This window comes from Nomascus leucogenys, chromosome 9, assembly GCF_006542625.1.
Source record: "Nomascus leucogenys isolate Asia chromosome 9, Asia_NLE_v1, whole genome shotgun sequence".
Taxonomy (NCBI): Eukaryota; Metazoa; Chordata; class Mammalia; order Primates; family Hylobatidae; genus Nomascus; species Nomascus leucogenys.
The window spans coordinates 240,944-261,819 of record NC_044389.1 but is presented as its reverse complement, the minus strand read 5'-3'; the positions used below and the strand labels follow the sequence as shown (position 1 = coordinate 261,819).

General features: G+C 40.7%; 1 protein-coding gene across 2 annotated transcripts in view; it reads right to left on the bottom strand.

Annotated features, from left to right (window-relative positions):
• LHFPL6 (LHFPL tetraspan subfamily member 6) overlaps positions 1-20,876 on the bottom strand; it is a 257,973-nt gene that overhangs the window by 25,120 nt on the left and 211,977 nt on the right. For both annotated transcript variants that reach the window (XM_030818495.1, XM_030818496.1), the window contains exon 3: positions 10,148-10,246. In XM_030818495.1, the coding sequence (XP_030674355.1) occupies positions 10,148-10,246 (99 nt within the window). The remainder of the gene's footprint in view (positions 1-10,147; positions 10,247-20,876) is intronic.

Sequence of the window (20,876 nt, the reverse complement as noted above, 5' to 3'; positions counted from 1 at the left end):
TACGAAAATTAGCCGGGCATTGTTGTGCATACCAACTATCTGGGAGGGCGAGGCAGGAGAATCACTTGAGCCCAGGAGGCAAAGGTTGCAGTGGGCGACAGAGGAAAAAAAAAATACAGGCTAGGAATGGTGGCTCATGCCTGTAACCTCAGCACTTTGGGAGGCTGAGGCGGGCAGATAACGAGGTCAAGAGATCAAGACCATCCTGGCCACCATGGTGAAACCCTGTCTCTACTAAAAATACAAAAATTTGCTGGGTCTGGTGGCACACGCCTGTAGTTCCAGCAACTCGGGAGGCCGAGGCAGGAGAATCTCTTCAACCTGAAAGGCAGAGGTTGCAGTGAGCCAAGATCACGCCATTGCACTCCAGCCTGGCAACAGAGTGAGACTCCATCTCAACAACAACAACAACGACATCAAAAAAGATACAAAATCCTCAGAAAAAAGGACTGAAGATTGTTCCTAAATAGTATGATTTTAACATGATTTATGATCTTTAGAAACGGCACAAATTAGAAGTGAGAGAATAAAGAGACAGGTATCATTAATGACTGCGATGAATAATCAATAACTGTGACATAAAACAATTGCAACGCAACAACAAAACCAGAAAGAACAAAAAAATTATTTCAATCTTGATTTCTTAGTACAAGGGCAACAGCATTCTACAAATGTCCACAGCTCTCAGGAATGACTATTTGACAACAGAGCCACTAATGGTAAAAAGGGGCTTCTTTCTGTTTTATATTTTATATATTCTGGCTGAAATGATGGGAAAGAATATAATGGTTGAGAACACACAATACAAAAAATAATCAGAATGAAACAGCTCACTTTCCTAAATGTCCTTAAGTACTTTACATCTGAAAAGGCAAACTCAGGTACATCTTTTTTTTTTTTTTTAAACTAATAAAAGGACAACATTGAAAAAAAAAATCTTTAAAAGAGAGACTAGCATATTCTCCCCAATAGTTTTGTAACCGTATCTCAAGAAATCTTATTTCCCACAGGTTTTCTAAGAGATTTCCTTTTTCCCACAATTGCTTGAATTTCTCTGCTATAAATCTCTGCAAGCCACTGAATGAAGCTTTACAAAGGCATAAATAAGAGAGTAGGAATGATCCACACTGAAATAACCAAGCCAAAATAGACTTGAGAAAAAAAGAATGTAGAGCAATTTTTTTTTCCCACCTATCAGGGTATCTGGTTCTTTAAATGGTTACCCAGACTTGGTTTTTTAATTTTTTTTTCTGGGAGGTGGTTAGGCCATTAGTCCAGTAAAGAGTGATGCCATGATTCTTGGTAGGATATCAGTGGCCAAATATATACAGAAACATGATGGCAGCTGCTGTTTCTGTGATCAAAAATTCATAGTAGGTTTCCTTCCTTCCTTCCTTCCTTCCTTCCTTCCTTCCTTCCTTCCTTCCTTCCTCCCTCCCTCCCTCCCTCCCTCCCTTTCTTCCTTCCTTCCTTCCTTCCTTTCTTCCTTCCTTCCCCCTTTCCTTTCCTCTCATTCTCCCTCCCAATTTTTTAACCATTAAATAGATGGCAGATATATAGCATGCGAGTAAGAATCATGTCTATCTTATTCACAATTTTGTTTGTGGCACAACTTTTGTTGCCTAGAATGTGCCTAATAAATATTTGCTGAGGAAGTAAGTGAATCTATTGAACACCAAACACCAAGCTAGGCACCGAAGTTGAAAAATCCTATCCCACAGGTTCATCTGGGATCTGCAAAGCTGTGTTTAGCGAAGCAGATCAAATTGAATCTATGATTGTACAGAGTGGGGTCCTTTTTCCCAAAGCAGGACGAGGTGTTTACTAAGTTATAAAGTAGAAATGTTCCCGCTCTGATTTTGATAATGTGGAACCCACTGGAATGGGCAGGTTGAATGAACATCCCTGAAAAAATGTGGCATTCTTCCTACTTCCAGAGTAAAGGCAGAAAACTCTTCATCTGATGGAAAGAGGCCCCTAAGAAAGGCTGAGTAACCAGAAAAGCTGATTATTGTTGCCTTGCGGGTGCCTGAACACTTTGCTGAGTCATGTCGTCACTGGCCAGGGTGGGCTCCCTTGGCCGCAGAAGTTTCCCTGCATCATTTGGAGCCAAGTTCCTGAGTGCCCCCATGGGTTCCTATGCAATTTGGGTCTTTGTTGAATTCACAGCAGCTGCTTGGCTTTCCTGTCATTCTGTGTGAGGAAATCCAGGCTCAGGCTGGACCTTCTAAATGACTTCCAGTGACTTGGATTTAAGTGTCAAAAGTTTAGAAAATATTCAGTTAATAGTCATTTGGGAGGTAGGACATCATTGCTGCATTTATGACCTTAAATTTGCCTATATTTCAATGCATGTTCAATACCTTACTATTAACCAACCTCCCAAATAGCAATCTCATAATGGAATAATCCATTTACTCTAAGCAATGACCAGTGCATCAAGTGTTAGGAGTCTCTTCCTGAGCTGAGTGACAGACACTTTAACTGCTGCTCTCTGCAAACACTTGCTGCTTGAGTCAGGAGAACCCTGCTCTGGCACACAACTCAGATGCCTGCAGAAACTGCACAGAGCTGCCTGGCCTGCCTGAGCATGAAGCAACCCAAAAAGTCCACAGGAGTCATAGGAGCCTTCTAACTTCTGGACAAAATGAAGCAAGTCATATTAAATGTCACAGAGACCAACAGCAGGTTCTCTTGCTTGAGAAGCATCCACTAACACCAAGAGCTCAACATGTTTTTTAAAAATTATACTTTTGTTTGCATTTTTACCCAGCTGACCTAGCCAGAAATTGCAAACAGATATTTCTCAAGTATGATTAGATTTGAGAGGCGAGACAGCATGAGTCAGGAGTCAAAGAGCTAAAGGATATGTGTCCAAAGAGATGTGGGACAGTCAGTGTTCAGATTAGAGTAGAAGAGATTTCTTCCTTTGAAAATTGGAAGAAACAGACTCTCATCTTTATCAACACCGGGAGGCTCTGAGTTTCCAGTTTATGGCACTGCTTTTAAGAAGCCACCAGCATAATTTCAAGAACAGCAACCATGATGGCTTCTTAATCAAATTAAATCACAAAATGAAAGCAATAATTACTCAAATTTACTTGGCAAAATAGCGAGACAAATTAATTGAAACACTACTTTTGATCACAAGGATATGATTAGAAAAGTCTTTGGTGGATGAGAATATCTCTGAGGCATGAATTAAATCAATTGGATAACCTCATTACAAAACCCTTATGCTTAATGTGTAAACCCAAACTTACTGTTGTGGAATGTAAAAGGAAGAATAAAGGTTGATCAGCAAATATGCATTTAAATGGTCCTGTCCAACTGCAAACATTACTGGGCTTTTATTATGTGCCAGATGCTGTGACACTATGTATTCTTATCACTTATACTGTTTTATTCCCTCAAAAAGCAATAAATAAAATCAGCATTGTTAACACTTGCCACGGCTGTCCCTCTTTCCACAACCAAGGCTACACTGATGGAAGGACCACAGACAGTGAAGTCTGACAAAAGAAAGAAAAGATTAAAATGTCTTTTCTCCTTTTTATCTCATCTTCCTCTTACAAATCCCACTACTTCTCAGTAAAACCAAATCTTATAAAACTCTTAAGTGCATCTAAGCTGAACCATAAGAAGCACGTGGCATTCCCTGGCAGCCATTATCCCTTTGAGTGGACACATGACAAAGTTGGCCCAATTAGAGTGAGGAGAGAGACTCTGATTCTATTCCTGGGGAGAAGCTTGTCCTCTCCTTTTGGCATGAACAAGGATGTTTAGAGCCACAAGTGCCAAACACACTTACAACCATGGAGAGAACTAATGTCAAAATAAAGCCAGCCTACAGATGGCGGATGGTTACAGCCAATCTACAGACAGTTCTTCCTGAACATGGGCCCTGGAAAACACCTTTGAGCTCCTGAATCAATCAAGTCTGTAGCTGACCTTAGCTCCTGCCTTGCTATTGTAAGAGCTCTCACACGTCTTCTTTGTTTTGGCCTGTTTGAGCCAGACTTTTATAACCTAAACCTAAAGCATCCTAGTCTATACAAAACATAATGAATGTTTGTTAAGCAAGGCAAAGTACAAAACAAAAATACTTTTCTATACAACTGACAATTTTTTTCAAAGTATGCTCACTGACCACTTGCACCTAAATCACATTGGATACTTGTTTAAACCGCAAATGAAAGAATTATGCAGCCTGTCTGAATTCTTGTTTCTCTGTTTTAAAAAATGTGTGGATTCACACCTACTCCTTGCTTCTTCATAAATTAGTGTGATCCAAAAGTAAGCAGAGTAACAGACTTTGATTTGTGAAAGTGAATACTTTTGCAAGATTGCTTCAGAGCCCTGCACATAATAAAATATAAAAATGCTTGAGAAAGAATCAATAGGATTATAAAATTGTTTTTAAGGCATATAAAAAAATTCTCTCCAATTCTCCTTTCTAAGGAAAAGAGGTATTTTTTAAAGTAGGTTCTTTCAGATTCCTACACATTATACTATAACTACAAATGTGAGGTTTTTATGAAATCCTTCTTGCCTAACTATTACTTACATTTTTGAACTCAGTTTAAATGTTCTGACCTTGGGAGGCTCTTCAAGTATTATTTTGTACCATGGCTGATACTTGGAATTAAAACCTGTCCAAACAGGGAAGCAGTAATAAAGTAGCCTCCTTCCTGACTTTTCCTCCTGCCCTCTCTGCAACCTACCTCCCCATGTCACCCCAGACCACATGCAGACTCCAACCCTTTACCTACCTAAATTCTACAAGGGCTGAGAGCTCCGCCTGCATAATACTTCCTGAGGACGCTCCCCGGTGAGGTCAGGTCCCCTTGAAATATGAGATAGAAACTAAATACAAGTCCGGCTACTTTCAGTTGCAAGAGTAAACAGGCCTCAAACATCACCCAATATGGAAACAAATTACTGTGTGTCAGTGAGGCTGGACGTTCCTAGGGAAGGCCAGCTTCAGGGACGACTGCTCCACAGACTGGGCTCTCTGCCCACCTCTACCTCTGCAGGCTGCTTACTCCTGCAAGTCTCCATGGTCAGAGGGGGCTGTCAGAGGGGGTGAACCAGGAATGTGTGGCCTCTCCCTCAGGCATGGGATCCCTTCTTCCCCAAGATGCCTGTAGACTCGCTGGTCCAAATGAGCCCACGCCTTCCCATTCCATGCCAGTGTTAGCGGTGGGCTGACCGAGGCTGAGGTACAGTGCTTGCCACCTTCCTTCCTGCTGCCACTCAACAAGAAAATTGTAGTATTTATACAGCGTACTAGGGTAATTGGATGGGGCTGCTCAGTGCAGAGTCTTCAACTATCCTGGGTCCTGACCAGCTGCCCTGAGAGCTGCAGGGATCAATAAATGAGCACAGCTGAAATGTAACCATTTCTGGAACACCAGAGATACTCTTTGCTTGAGATCAGGGATTGTCAAACTACGGCTCCACTGCTTGTTTTTGTAAATAAAGTTTAATTGGGAAGCAGCTAACAAACATGAGAAAATGTTCAACATCACTAATTATCAAAGAAATGGAAAACCACAGTGAGAGATAGCCTTTCACACCAGTCAGAATGGCTATTATTAAAAAGTCAGAAAACAACAGATGCTGGCGAGGCTATGGAGAAAAATGAATGCTTATACACTGTTGGTGGGAATGTAAATTAGTTCAGCCACTGTGGAAAGCAGTTTGGAGATTTCTCAAAGAACTTAAAAAAGAACTACCATTCGACCCAGCCATCCCATTACTGGATATATATACAAAAGAAAATAAATCATTCTACCAAAAAGATTCATGTACCCCATATGTTCATCAAAGTACTCTTCACAATAGCAAGGACATGGAATTAACCTAGGTGTCCATCAATGGTGGATTGGATAAAGAAGATGTAGTATTCCACACCATGGAATACTACACGGCCATAAAAAGGAACGAAATAATGTCCTTTGCAGCAACATGGATACAACTAGAAGCCATTATCCTAAGGAGTAAATACAAAAACAGAAAACCAAATATTGCGTGTTCTCATTTATATTAATAAGTGGGAGCTAAACACTAAGTACTCATGGACATATATGTGGCCAACAATAGACACTGGGGACTACTATGAGGGGAGGGACGGAGGGGGGCAAGGGTTGAAAATGAACTCTTGGGCGTTATGCTCATTAGCTGGGTGATTAGATCAATCATACCCAAAATCTCAGCGTCAAGCAATACACTCACGTAATAAACTTGCACATGTACCCACTGAATCTAAAATAAAAGTTGAAATTATAAAAAAAAATAAAAATAAAGTTCGATTGGGGCCATCTATCTTTTCTGCAGAGTTAAGTAGCTGCAATAGACACCATATAACTCACAAAGCTGAAGGTATTATCTGACCCTTTATAGAAGTGTTTGCCAACCTCTGGCTTAGACGCACCAACTAGTGTGGAATAATGTCAGCAAGTCAACCACAATTTCCATTCTAGCACCCAACACTTTTCCTTTCTAACATACTTCACATTTATATTATCTTTTTGAACATCTGCCTCCCTCGCTAATTTAAGTTCCCTGAGGGCAGTGAATAGTGTCATGTTTTATTCATTGCTGATGCCACATCCCCAGCACCTAGCCCATGGGCTGGCTCATTATAAGCACTCCATAAATATTTGTTGGCTGACTGATTGAGATAAATGCACTACTTAAATAATCTTCTATGTAGGAGCAAAAGCAATTATTTCTTTCAGAATGCTCCAGATCAGAGTAACAACATATCAAAAACAGCACATCAACAAAGAGACACGTATTCCCCAATAAGAAGGGCATGAGCTTTAATAACATTAACATTTCACAACCCTTGGGAGGAAGATGTGTCTACGTGCTGTCTCCCTTGAGAAGAGGCAGAAACAAACTTGGATTCTCAGAATCCGAGAGGCAAGGTGTGGCAGATGCAAGCAGTGTGTTTGGTGGAGCCATCTTAACCAAGAATGCTCACTCATGACCTCATGCTGCAGCTCACCAGCTATGGTTCCAGGTACCCTCCCTATTTAACTTCATAATTTGTGACTTCACTAAGTCACTGAAGCTCAACTTTCAGAAAGCAAAGACAGTGAAGAGGGATGGGCCAGGCAGGGTGGCTCATGCCCATAATCCCAGCACTTTGGGAGGCTGAGGCGGGTGGATCACTTGAGGTTAGGGGTTCGAGACTAGCCTGGCCAACATGGTGAAACCCCATCTCTACTAAAAATACAAAAATTAGCTGGGCCTGGTGGCGGGTGCCTGTAATCCCAGCTACTTAGGAGGCTGAGGCATGAGAATCGCTTAACCTGGGAGGTGGAGGTTGCAGTGAGCTGAGATCTCTCCACTGCACTCCAGCCTAAGCGAGAGAGTGAGACTTCGTCTCAAAAAAAAAAAAAAAAAAAAGGAAAGTGAAGTGGGATGGGCCTAGAGATATCTCTATGCCACACTTTCTCTTTAGGTCTTCTTTTCAAAGAATACATAACAGAGTCCACAAAGATAACAGTAACCTAGAGAAACAGACCTTGATAAACCCCCAAAAACTTCTGCAGTGGACCTAGAACTCATTTTATCTGTGGATGATGCCAGTTTTTTTTTCTCATTAACCAATCTAAGGAAATTTAGAAATACATGATCAGAAATGAAAACAACTTTATAGTTTTTTAAATTGCCAGAATGGTTTTAGAGTGTATAATAACATTAAAAAACGATTGCCACTAGTAAAGAGGCAAGTATTTTTCAACGTTTAGTTTGACATTCAAAGTTTTATTCCACAATGCTGGGGACATACAAAATACTGAGGTGCAGTAATGAAAATTGCAATAACAGGACCTGAACTTCATTATAATCTGCTAATTAATATAGCAATACGCAATAACAACAGGTCAGGATACACAGGATCATAATCAAGTTGAGGCCTGTGTTGAACAGCCAAGAATGCCTCAAACACCAGGGAAAGAAAAATGCCAAGCACTGTATTAAAATATCTCCCCTAGACACAGTTTGCTTTCCAAAAAAAACGCTGGCAGTCAGCTTTGCACGCCAGCATTTCAGCATTTTTTCCCCTTCCCTACGTTTATGGCAATCCCAAACTAAACCAGATTTAGGAAAGCCTTGTCATCAAAGAGGGAAGAATAGGTAAAAGGAAATCTCTTATTTGTTTTATCCATGCAAATTAGGTGGTCTTTAGAACAGTCTTCTCTACCAGAAGAGCCAGTATTATATTCGACGGAAGTAGGGTGGTTGTCATCCACGAAGTCAAATAAAAATTGCTTCAATTTTTCATTTTCAAATTCACAGACCTTTAATACTTTTTTTCTGTTCCTTTTTCTCAGAATCTAACAGAATTTTTTTTCATAGATGTTCTAACATAAAAATTTAAAATTAATATTTGGAATATAGTAATACTGCCATTAGACCAATTCCCTCACAATTTTTCTTCTGAAAGTAATATAAAAAGTAGATGTCTAAGTTAGTAACTGACTATGTACTAATTATCAGAATCTCAGTCTGTCCATCCATATAGTAGGGGAAAATATATTTGCTATCACTTGGCAATGATGGGCTTCAGGACATGCTACCCTAAAATGCAGCACCTTGACATTTGAGAAAGCAGCAGAAGCAGGAAAGTCTCTCTCACCTTCCCCTGCTGCCCTTCTCTCCTAAAGCAGATCATAAAACCTAGAAAGGATTATCTGACCTTCCTCTGAAGCAGATCATAAAGCCATCATTGGAGAGATGCTCTCACTATACCCAGAAGAAAGGAATATTCTTATCTCTGGCAATAGAAGGACACAGACAGGAGTCTGAACAAACAGGTCTTGCTAAGTTCTGCAGTTTATTACCACTAGATCATACCCTCTTTGTCCAATCATACTTCTCCAGAAAAATCCCACTTCTTCATTAAACCTAGCATAAAAAGTACACAGGTTTACCTGCTTCTCCAAGTCTTCATTTCTTTATGAAGGGTCCTGTGTCATGAAAATTTTATTTTAAATGAATTTGTATGCTTTTCTCTTGTTAATCTGCCTTTTATTATAGGAGCCTTAGGTTTGAATCTAGCAATGGGGAAGAGAATATATATTTCTTTTCCCATACAATGATAAGTGTTTTATGGCTTCATATTCTTTGATCTAGTAATACTAATTCTAGAAAAAGCTTCTAAGAAAATATTCAATAGGAAAAGCACTTATATTCATTAAACTACTCATCACAACATGTCTTAAAACAACAGATATTGGAATAGACTAAATGCCCAGCTAGAAAGAAATAAGAAAGTGTTTAAGTAATGTAGGTTTATTAAGCAAGTGAAATATTACCCAATTATTACAAATTAAAATGATGTAAACCATGGAGTATTCTGCAAAATATTTTATAGATTGCAACATAAGTAAGTAGACTACACTATGGTTACAAGTGAAGACTACCGGAAATTTTCTTACTAGTGTGCAGAAAACAAATTTGTGAGTTAAGAGCCTTTTATCAATGTGCAAACTCTCACCCAATCATCACATTTATCAGACTGACACCTGACTCTTCCTGTTGCTGGAATCCCTGTGGTCTCCTGATGAGCTTTTCCCATTCTTCCCTTGTGCCTTTGCTATACCGTATTCCTCACCTGCAAGGTGCTTCCACCTAATCCTGATAATCTGTATGTAGCACTTTGTTCAAGACTGAACTCTATTCTCACCTCTTTCACAAAGTGGCCTTATTTGACCACCAATGTGAAATTGCTTTGAATTGCTTATAGCTTGTATTATCATTTCCTTGACTGTTTTGTTGTCGCTTCTTCTCAGATTGCAAATTCTACAGAATTATTTATGGCCCATGCAATGGGCAAAAAATACGTGATTTTGAAAAATGAAAAATGAAGTAATCAATGAGTATAAACTCTTCGGGGCAGGGGCCATTTCTTATCTTTGTATCTACAATACTCATCATAGTACTGAGCAAACAGTAGATTATCAATAACTCTTCACTAAATACATGGATACATTTATATCGTTACACGTGACTACAGGCTGTAATACCCAGGTAGGTTTTTCTCATCTGTCCCCTTTCCACTTTCTGCTTCTAAGAAACATCAGATAAGGTTCTTTTTCTAAAAGGAGTGCCATCCATGAAGAGAGCTTACCCAGGTCAAACTGGCCAGAAGTGTAGCCACAAGTCTGCCGGACTTCCTCACTGTCCCAGCCCAAGGGGTAGAGAGCACAGCCAGCACCAATCAGCAAGCCTGCAAAGAGATAAGACAAGAGGGCTTTACCAGTGCTTCTCTGCATCACTAGATAAAGGTAGTGGGATCAATATTTAGCAATATAACAAGAGCATAGCATCTGCTTTTTGGACAGCACCAGCCACAACTCTTTTAAGTAATCTAAGGTCACTTTGACTCCAACAACAATTTCAAGTCAGCTTAAAAGAAAAAAAAAACTTGACATCTCAGTTTGGGTCCAACTTTGCCTTTTAAAGCATTTAAAGCCTTGCAAATCCTGTTTAGGAAATACAGTTCAGAAGCTTTTTAAATCATTCTTGTAAAAAGCCAACCAATTCCACCATTAATCCATGCAAACAAGTATTTCAAGAGCAAGCAAAAGTTCCTAATAGGTTATGATTTCTTATTCACTAGATTTTTGTTTCCTATTTAAGAATAAAATAGAATGTTTCAGTGTTGTCAAATTTTACCGGGGGCAGAAAGAACATAAAGAGTTTCCTGAATGGCCTCAGCACATTCATCAAACCTCTGAACTGTACTGCCCATTATTAGGCGATGTGGAGAATCACTGAGCATCCACGCATCTCAGAAAGACTCAGGAAGACAGACATTTATTATAATCTAAGTACCCCTTGCTGCTAAAACCAAAAGTTTTGATGACTAAACTGAAGAAAATGATGATTTTATCTCAATATAAATTAAGTTATCCTGGCAGCACTCTCTGAGCTGACAGCTTTCAATTGGTGAGTCTTTAGTTTGCATCAAAGCCTAATATGGTTTTACAAGAAGCTAAATGAGATTTAAGCACTCACTATTTGAATTTGTGGGCTAATCTGAAAGTAAGATTGTGTTGTGTCAATCACAGGTGTTATCAACATCTGTGAGTACCAAAAATGTGCTGAACCCGTGGGGGAAGTGGCTTATCAGGTGCTAAATGACAGAGCCCCCTAAATAAGAAAATCCATTAAAATGGTAACGTGGAGGAGGACGGCAGGGCCCGGAATGTATCTAGGAGAGGAGATCTTCAATATTTCTGCACCAAGTCCCTTCCTGGCCTTCTTTTGTCTTTTTCCTCCCTACCTCCGTCACCCCTGGTGGATAAATTGAGCAGTAGTAATCCATACAAATAATCTGTTTCCTCACAGGTAACTAAGGGAGAGCTAGCTGCTTTCCATCCCTGTCCTCAGCTACCCTGAGGAGCTCTAAGGAAAGGCCTCCCTCGCCCCCACACCCATCCTGATACATTTCCTACCCTGGTAATGCTTTCCCCAGTCTGCCCCTTGGTTGACATGAAGGGCCATCTATATGCAAGGCAGAGGGCCATCTACTTGTGGGAGTGCTAGAAAGAATCATTGAAACTATGAATCACTAGTCCCAGAATGTCCTACATGCAACTGCATAAATATGAATTATGTTGAAGCTGAAGAATAATCTAGAAATCAGTTATACAAGCTTTTGCTGGTGAGGCAAATGTCCTAGTGGCCAATGTCCTTAGGCTTTTTCCCTTAGGATAGAATGTACAGCATTCTAAAAGACACCTCCAAACTAGTTTTAGGCACCATTAAGTAAAGAAATTATTAATGAGGATGCCAAGCTTTGTGACAACTGAATTCCATGAACGTTTAATAAACAATGAGGTATCATGTCTGTGATACTCAGGTCTTAAATTAATAGGTAGCACCACTTTCTGAGAAGATCTTGTGAACAATTTTGTTTAAAGGATGACAAATGCAGAAAGGCATCTGGACAAAAAGTATTTAAGTGTAAGAAAAATGAAAAATAGCAACATTTAAGCCAGGGGGCCCCTACCCCCGAGCCATGAACCAGTATGGGTCCATGGTCTGTTAGGAACTGGGCCACAGGGCAGGAGGTGAGCAGCAGGCAAGCAAGTAAAGTTTCATCTGTATTTACAGCCACTCCCTATTGCTCACATTACCACCTGAGCTCTGCGCCTCCTGTCAAATCAGCGGTGGCATCAGTTCTTTTTTTTTTGAGACAGTCTCACACTATCATACAGGCTGGAGTGCAGTGGTGCAATCTCAGCTCACTGCAACCTCTGCCTCCTCGTCTCTGCCTCCTGAGTAGCTGGGATTACAGGTGGCTGCCACTGCACCCAGCTAACTTTTGTATTTTTAGTAGAGATGGGGTTTTGCCATGTTGGCCAGGCTGATCTAGAACTCCTGACCACAGGTGATCTACCCACCTCAGCCTCCTAAAGTCCTGGGATGACAGGTGTGAACCACTGTGCCCGGCCTAGCATTAGATTCTTATAGGAGCACGAACCCTATTGTGAACTATGCATGCAAGGGATCTAGGTTGCATGCTCCATATGAGAATCTAATGCCTGATGATCTGTCACTGTCTCCCATCACCCTCAGATGGGACTGTCTAGTTGCAGGAAAATAGGCCCAGGGCTCTCACTGATTCTACGTTATGGTGAGTTGTATAATTATTTCATTATATAATCACAGTGTAATAATAATAGAAATAAAGTGCACACTAAATGTAATGTGCTTGAATCATCCTGAAACCATCCTCCTCCACTCAGTCCATGGAAAAATTGTCTTCCATGAAACTGGTCCATGGTGTAAAAAAGGTTGGGGACTTCTGATTTAAGCCATCAGTAATTTCCTCTTTACCTGATAAATAAATGAAAAAGTTTTATTTGCTAACGTTCTTTTTATTACGAGTAAAAATTATGTGCCATGAAGTCATGAAAACACCTAGTTTGGCCCAGTCTTATGCTAGTCACTTTGGGACCCTAAATAGAAAGGAGCTTACATATGGAACACTTAGGCCAGGGGCTCTCCAAGGGGCAGAATACTTGGCAGTCAGAGTCTTTTGTGGAATTCTGGGCTGTTTTTGTGATACTGTAACCAGGGACCTCAGTTTTAACAATCACCCATTTTCTTTTTCTTCCTTCTCTCCCCTCTCACCCTTTCATTCCTTCGCTCTCTAGACACTCCCCTCCAACAACGCATGCTTATCTAATTGTGCTCTTGCTCTTGAAACAAACCAGGCTGGAGGCCCATGGCAGAATCCTCCCACTTAGGAAGAGTTCCACCATTAGTCCACCATCATTGAAGTCAAGATAATGCCAACCAGACTTCTGGACAGGCAATTACCCAAGATGGCCATCAGAATGTTAAAATAAAACTTTAGACAAATTAAATTTAACAGCGTTTAATTGAGTAAGGGTTAAAAAAAATTCACAAATCAGGCAGTCTTCAGAATCATGGCAGATTCAGAGAGACTCCTGGGATACCTTAAGGTCAGAGCAAATTTATAGACAAAAAAAAAAAAGGAAAGTGACATACAGGAAACAGAAGTGAGGTACAGAAACAGATGGATTGGTTACAGCTTGGTGTTCGACTTATCTGAATTTAAACACAGTTTAAATACCAAACACAGGTTGAACAGTCAGCAGCATATGCGTTGCTGAAGTATGGCTGCTGCGATTGGCTGAGATGCAGCTATTGTTACAGAAGCATACTCCTAAATTAGGTTTTCTACTAAGTCTACTTACTTGTCTACCTACTAAGTTAGGTTATGGTTCATCCTCAAGGACTTACGTATGGAAGTATGGAGGTTTTCTCAGGCCACATTTAGTTCAATTTAACAAGAACAAGATACACAGACCGTGTACCCTGCACTACTCCGGAATGTCTCCTATACCAAGTTTCCCTTTAAAAGTCCTATGGTAAATTTTAAAATGTAAGATGGTATTTAGAACACTAGATTGCCATCTTCTCAGGTTGCTGGTTCTCCGATTAAACCTGCTTCTCCTCCCACCAAACTTTGTCTCTTGTGTTCTGTCTGGCTTTCTACCAGCAAGCAGCCAAACCTAGGGTGGGTTACATTACTTTGTTTTTTGTTTGTTTGGTTATTTGTTTTGTTTTGTTTTTTTGAGATGGATTCTTGCTCTGTTTCCTGGGCTGGAGTGCAGTGGCGCGATCTTGGCTTACTCCTGGGTTCAAGCGATTCTCCTGCCTCAGCCTCCTGGGTAGCTGGGATTACAGGCGCGTGCCCCCAAGCCCAGCTGATTTTTGTATTTTTAGTAGAGACGGGGTTTCACCATGTTGGTCAGGCTGGTCTTGAACTCCTGACCTTGTGATCTGCCTGCCTCACCCTCCCAAACTGCTGGAATTACAGGTGTGAGCCACTGCGCCCAGCCACATTACTTTGAAATGTAGATTCAATCATATAAATTAGGAACAATTTTATACACAGGAAATTTGTGGTACATGGATGAATTTTAAAAACATACCATGAACATATGCTCACATGTTTAAAAAGTTGTTCAGTGGAGGGCAACTAGCTTACCTGAATTTTTATATTAATATTTATGGAGCTCTTGTTTTGTCATCTGCTAGTATTTGCTAGCAGGAAAGAAACTGCAGACTCCAAAAATTTGAGAAACATTTCTGGGAGAAAAATGTATGTTACAAACCGTACGATCAGGCTAATTGGCTATCACAGTTATTAGGATATGTAGGTAAACATTTCAGTGGCCTCCCCACTAACTTGCTACCACCGTATGTTACGGTAAAAGGGAGTTTCAGACCAAATTTGGCCAAATATGCAACAAATGTTTATTAGTAAGCTGGCACGAAAAAGAGTCAGAAGACCAATTCTGTAAGCTCAGTGGAATCCAGTGACCTGCCCCCCCTGCCCAATACAACTCCATCATATAGTCATTGTAACAAGGACCTCACCTGAAATTTTCAACACACAATGGACAAATATGAGACAGTTCAGGGAAACTTTAGGTCAGATCAGGCCACAATATTTTCCATTAAATGGAAGTGAAGAGGGAGCACAGGTCCAAAGAGAGAGATCTAAACCTGGACTGCCCCATGCAGTAGCCAATAGCCACAGGTAGCCCTTTAAGTTTAAATGTTAAGTTAATTAAGATTAAATACAACTCAAAAATTCAATCCCTCAGTTGCACCAACTACATTTCAGGTGCTCAATAGCCACCTGGCACTAGTGGCTACCATATTGGACAGTGCAGTGTAAATTAGGCCATTTCCATAACTGTAGTTCTACTGGAGGATAGCTGTGCTAGATATAAGACACACTTTAAAAGAATGCTGGATTTGTCAGGTTCGTAGGCCTTAAGCCTGATGGTGCTTGTTAAGAATCAAAATCATCACTGCTCTTTAAAGTTCTTCCTTTTAGGTAGGGCTAGAGGCCAGGAAACGATATTTCATAAACTAGTGGGAGTTCTGGGTCATACTCTGTCAATAAGAAGCTCTCATGTGGAATATAAAAGATAAAAGGGATAAACTGGTATTCCACATTCACACCTGCAGCCAGGGGCAAGCCTTTCTGCAGACAGAAGACAGTGACATTTTGGGAGTGATTTCCAGGTGTCCCCCTCCTCATCACCCACTAAGGGTGGATTATCAGCTGTAGCTTCTTTTGATCCCAGCACTTCCCGATTTCCTGAATTCTTCAAAACAGCTTCTCTGACCTTCACTTTCTCAGACCTCTTAGTAGGTCTACAAAAAATGTTAAATTCCTGGGCTACATCCCTTCCTGCTGGAAATATCTAGAGTGGTTTCTCTTACTGGTCAAACTCTGACTGGTACATGCCCACTCACACAAGGGCAGAAAGCCAATACTGATCCTAATACCCCACCGTATTTCTTGAACATCATCCATTTCCTTAATTAAAAATTATCTCGAAACAATTCATGCTAATTATTAAACTTCTGGGGCAAGTACAGATAGTAATATTCTAAAGCTTTGCCTTGAAGCATGCCTGTGGTATGGTCTCCGGTTAGGAAATCTAACAGGCTAAGTAACCTCCCCTGAAATGTAGATTTCTGAAGAGGATACTTCAAATGTTAACTAATTGTCTTTTGGGGGAGGACTGAAGTCAGCTAGCATTTTGTTGTCTATACTGAAGTACTATTTTGTAAAGTAGAGGCAATTAAATGTAAAAGTGAGAACATCTTTTTAATGGAAGAAATTTGCCATTGTTCATTTCCAGCAGTGTTAAATCTTAGCCCATGTTGTGGAAATCAATGTTTGATGGAAGCACAGTTTAGAAATCCCTGAATTAGATACCGCTTGGGTGTTATACTGTATGCAGAAATGGAGCTCCGAAAATTTTCTGGAATTTGAAGTAATTGCCCAAATGATGTCTTAGTGACCTGACAGATTTTAATAGTTCTAGTTGCCTAATTTGCTTCTGGGGAGTATATGGCTCAATTAGAATCTCTAGCTCACAAGCTTTAATATTATTTACATGGGTTTTATTAGATTTCTAAACCCTGTGGTTACCACATGGGCTTAATTTCAACCAAATTCCTTATTCCTTTGTCACTGCCATAAAATACAACATAAAAAAAGTCACAGTTTCACACCTTTTGGAAATTTGTGCACACGAGTGGAAGTGAGGAAAGATGTTGTGAAGCAAGTCAGCAACCTGAGGAAGGTGGGAACCAAGGTGGGTTGCAGGAAGAGGTGTGAGATCATTTGCAGCTACAAGCTCATTTGCAATTAAGAAGCAATCTATTTCTGCAACCCCAAAGATTTGCAACTTTTAAGGGTCATAAGTCAATCACAAATTACTGCAAATTAGCTCAATCTTTAGTTTCTACCAGCACTTTGCTGCTATCAGCAATCTAGAGGCAAAAAGCCATGGGGAAGATTCTTTTTAAAGAGGTTTTAGGATTGTAGAGAGATGCTGCCTCCTAAAAAAGAAAAAGCAATAATCCAACAGATGACTTGATAATTCTTAAATTTGAAAAAGTTCATTTTAATAATGCATTGACTGCTACACCATTTCATCCTGAGTGCCCTGAGGTTTTTGGGCTCACCCTGTTCAAGGAGAATTAAAATATTTTAAGAGCCAAGTCAGTGGAATGACCTCTAAGGAGAAGCCAATGGGAATGGAAAAGAGCTGCCATAGATAATTACAAAAAGGTGGGCAATGCTGCTGTGATGAAGTCTGTTCTTTAGCTCCACATGGAAACATGGGCCCTTGGGCCCAAACCTGAGCCTGGATACACTGTCTGGCCGTAAACCACCTCCAGGAGAGTTCCTAGTAGAAACTCTTCGATTTCACAAAATGCTAGAAATATCAGCCATGATACTAATTGTTTCTTTGAATTTGAGTGTGTGAAGTCTGAAGTCTGTAAAGAGCTCAGTGGTCGGAATAAGAACCTGGGGCTGGGAATTTTCCCTTCTGCAAAACTTTTTCTATTCAAACGCAGTACTTAACACTTAGCCAGTGGACTATTAACATAACAATTCAGCTCCTGCCAAGAAGGCAAAACAAACCTCTAGTCGGCCAATGCCAATTACTCTCCACAGGTGGTAAGAATAGAGTCCTCACGTTAAACTCATAAAGCCTTATTTTTCCAGGCCAATCTTGAAAGTTTTTTTAATGTGATCTCACTTTTTTTCCAGGACTATGGCTCCATTCTTTTTCCACTGTTTATTTTATTTTTTTAATGGAATGACTTTTTCCACCCTTGGCCCCTTGAGTGGTCACACCAGTGTTTCCCATCAATTCATCTTTTATGTTTTTTGGATACTTTTATCCATCCTCCAGTTCCTTTATCTTCCTTTCTGTGGTAAGTACCGAGGGAAATTGTTTTCTTTACTGTTCTCATGAAAGCTGCTCAATCTTGCAGTCTGTTATCTGAACTTCTCTTTGGAAGAGGTTGGCATGTTTCCATCTCAAAGTCTCCATATGCTAATTGATGTACACGAGTTTTGTCCATTTTCATCCCTAGATAATGGCCCCTTTACAAAATGTAAGAACAAGAAATGTAACAATAAAACAAATACAGTGGTGGGGAAGGAACAAGAGCAGGGGTCAGCAGTGTAATTCTGCAGACCCTGGAAACCCGAGGAGTACATTCTTTGGTCTACAAAAAAAAAGAAGGCTTGGTTGCGTTCTAGTAAATCACACCTCCTATCAAAGTGCTTTCTGGAAACTGAGGCACAGAGGATTTAAGAAGCCTGTCCAAGGACACAGAGCTCAGATTAATCCCGGGCCTCCTGGATCCCAGGCCACGGCTCTTTTCCACCTATCATGATCCCAGTGCTTGGACATAAGTCCACTCCATGGTCACATAGTCATCACCCATAATCGGAGTTCAACCAGAGACATGTTGGATTCGACCATCATCATGTTTTACTAAGTGGGACTTAGTATATCTAAGTCCAGATTTCTTGTATCTCTTGAATAATTGAAACATATGTCAATACAGAGCCTGCAAGTGGCTGGCTGGAGCCAGGTCCTGGTCATCCTGTTAACAGCCTGGGTGCCCTGGCCAGACTCAAAGGCATTTCTCCCTGACTTACTGTACCTACTACTGGTTCTTTGAATACATTTTGAGCTTTTTCATCTCTGAAAGTCAAATCCCTTCTCTCTGACTGAGACACTCTCATTGCTTACCTTAATGCTCAGAAAATACTACCACTTAAGGTCTAGAAGCCTCAACACACTGCCTTCCCTGGTCATCCCAGCAGTGAGCTATAGGTTTTGCCTCTCCTGTGAACTGCTATTTTGATGCACTCTCTACCCTTTACTTGAGGCTGACCATTTTACATTGCAGTTATTTGTAAGTATTACATGTCCTGGAAGGCCAGACACTCTATGTTTACTTGCATCCAGCTCACTCATTCACAATATTTGTTAAATATTAAATATAGTAATATTATTTAGTACTTTAAAATCCTCAGAAAAATGTATTTTTATACACACATGTTTTTGAAGTCCAGATATCGACTTACAGTTATAGAATATATCAGCTGGGCACGGTGGCTCACGCCCGTAATCCCAGCACTTTGGGAGGCTGAAGAGCGTGGATCACCAGGTCAGGAGTTCAAAACCAGCCTGGACAATATGGTGAAACTCCGTCTGTACTAAAAATACAAAAATTAGCTGGGCATCGTGATGCACACCTGTAATCTCAGCTACTAAGGAGGCTGAGGCAGGAGAATCACTTGAACTGGGAAGCAGAAGTTGCAGTGAGCTGAGATCACACCACTGCACTCCAGCCTGGGTGACAGAGCGAGACTCTGTCTCACGCACACACACACACACACACACACAAAAGAATATATCATTGTCCCTGTTTAATAGGTGAAGGAAACCAAAGCTTGCACAAGCAGGCCTATGCTCATAAATCTACTCAAGTGGTAGATCCAGGGACAAACATCCAGGTTGAGCCCTAAGCCAGTGCTCCTAACCCCTCTTCTCCAGTGCCTCCTAAATCCCCAAGTGTTCACTGTCCCATCTCTGGGCTTACTTTCCATAGCCACACATGCACTGAACCGTGTGTGTAAATGGGAAGGAGGAATGGGGTAGAAGATCAAGCCAGATTTCCAGTCACCATTTGTCTAAGACTGACACTGCTTTAGCCACAGGGAAGTCTCCCGCTGCTGCCTGTGACTAACGACAAGGGATGAACTCTTGCAAACCCTGTAAATCCCTTTGCTGGGGGCCGGTGAGTGAGAACCCCAGCGCTGTGAGCGCTGGCACACCAAAAGCTTCTGTCCAAAAAGAGCACACGGAGGTATAAACATGAGAAATGGGTTATTATCAGAAGCTTAGCCAAGGAAAGCATATCTTATTCAAACACTAAAATATAAAACAGAAATATGATAATTTGACAACCTATCAAAAATATTTTAACAAATCACAATAAGGCTATTTCTTGGCTGAAAACATCCTGCAGAAGAGAGTATACTTTGGGTTTCCTTAAAATGTTTTTCAAAATGGTGCCTTGATTCTCATTCTTCTTCTTTTTTTTTTTTTTTTTTTTTTGAGACAGAGTCTCACTGTCACCCAGGCTGGAGTGCAGTGGCGTGATCTCGGCTCACTGCAGGCTCCGCCTCCCGGGTTCACGCCATTCTCCTGCCTCAGCCTCCCGAGTAGCTGGGACTACAGGCGCCCGCCACCTCGCCCGGCTAATTTTTTGTATTTTTAGTAGAGATGGGGTTTCACTGTGTTAGCCACGATGGTCTCGATCTCCTGACCTTGTGATCTGCCCGCCTCGGCCTCCCAAAGTGCTGGGATTACAGGTGTGAGCCACTGCGCCTGGCCTCTTCTTCTTTTTTAATTCATGTGACAGAAAACACAAAAGACATGTATAATGTGTTATGCACAAATACTTGTCCCTTAGCTCAGAGCAAAAATTCACAAGCTAACTTCAGTCATGAGTGACTTGTCACTTTTTATCTTCCTGGGGCACTAGGCAATCATTGGGAGAAAAAAAATAAAGTTGTTTCAAACAATGAAAATTTGGGGAAGATTTTGCAATTTCTACGTGATGGTTTTCTGGGAAATTACATCTGATTGAAAGCAACACCTTTCTAACGCCAGTAGTTAAGGGCATCTTAATTCTACCATTTCACTTCTTTCGGACTCAGTTTTCCTTATCTGTAAAGTGGGGGAGAATTATGAGGAGGGGGAGGTAACACCTTGAACATTTATTTTTATTTCTATAACAGTGACTTTATGAAAACAAAGTAGACCATCATTACATTAGGATGCAAAGTTGTGGGAGAGATTTGCAAAACTTCCACTGGAATTGCAGGGCAGATGACACTGTGTGTTTGAAGTCTCACAGGCAACACACCTTGGCATCACGAAGTAGAATGCCATCCCTGGCCACCTCCAAGC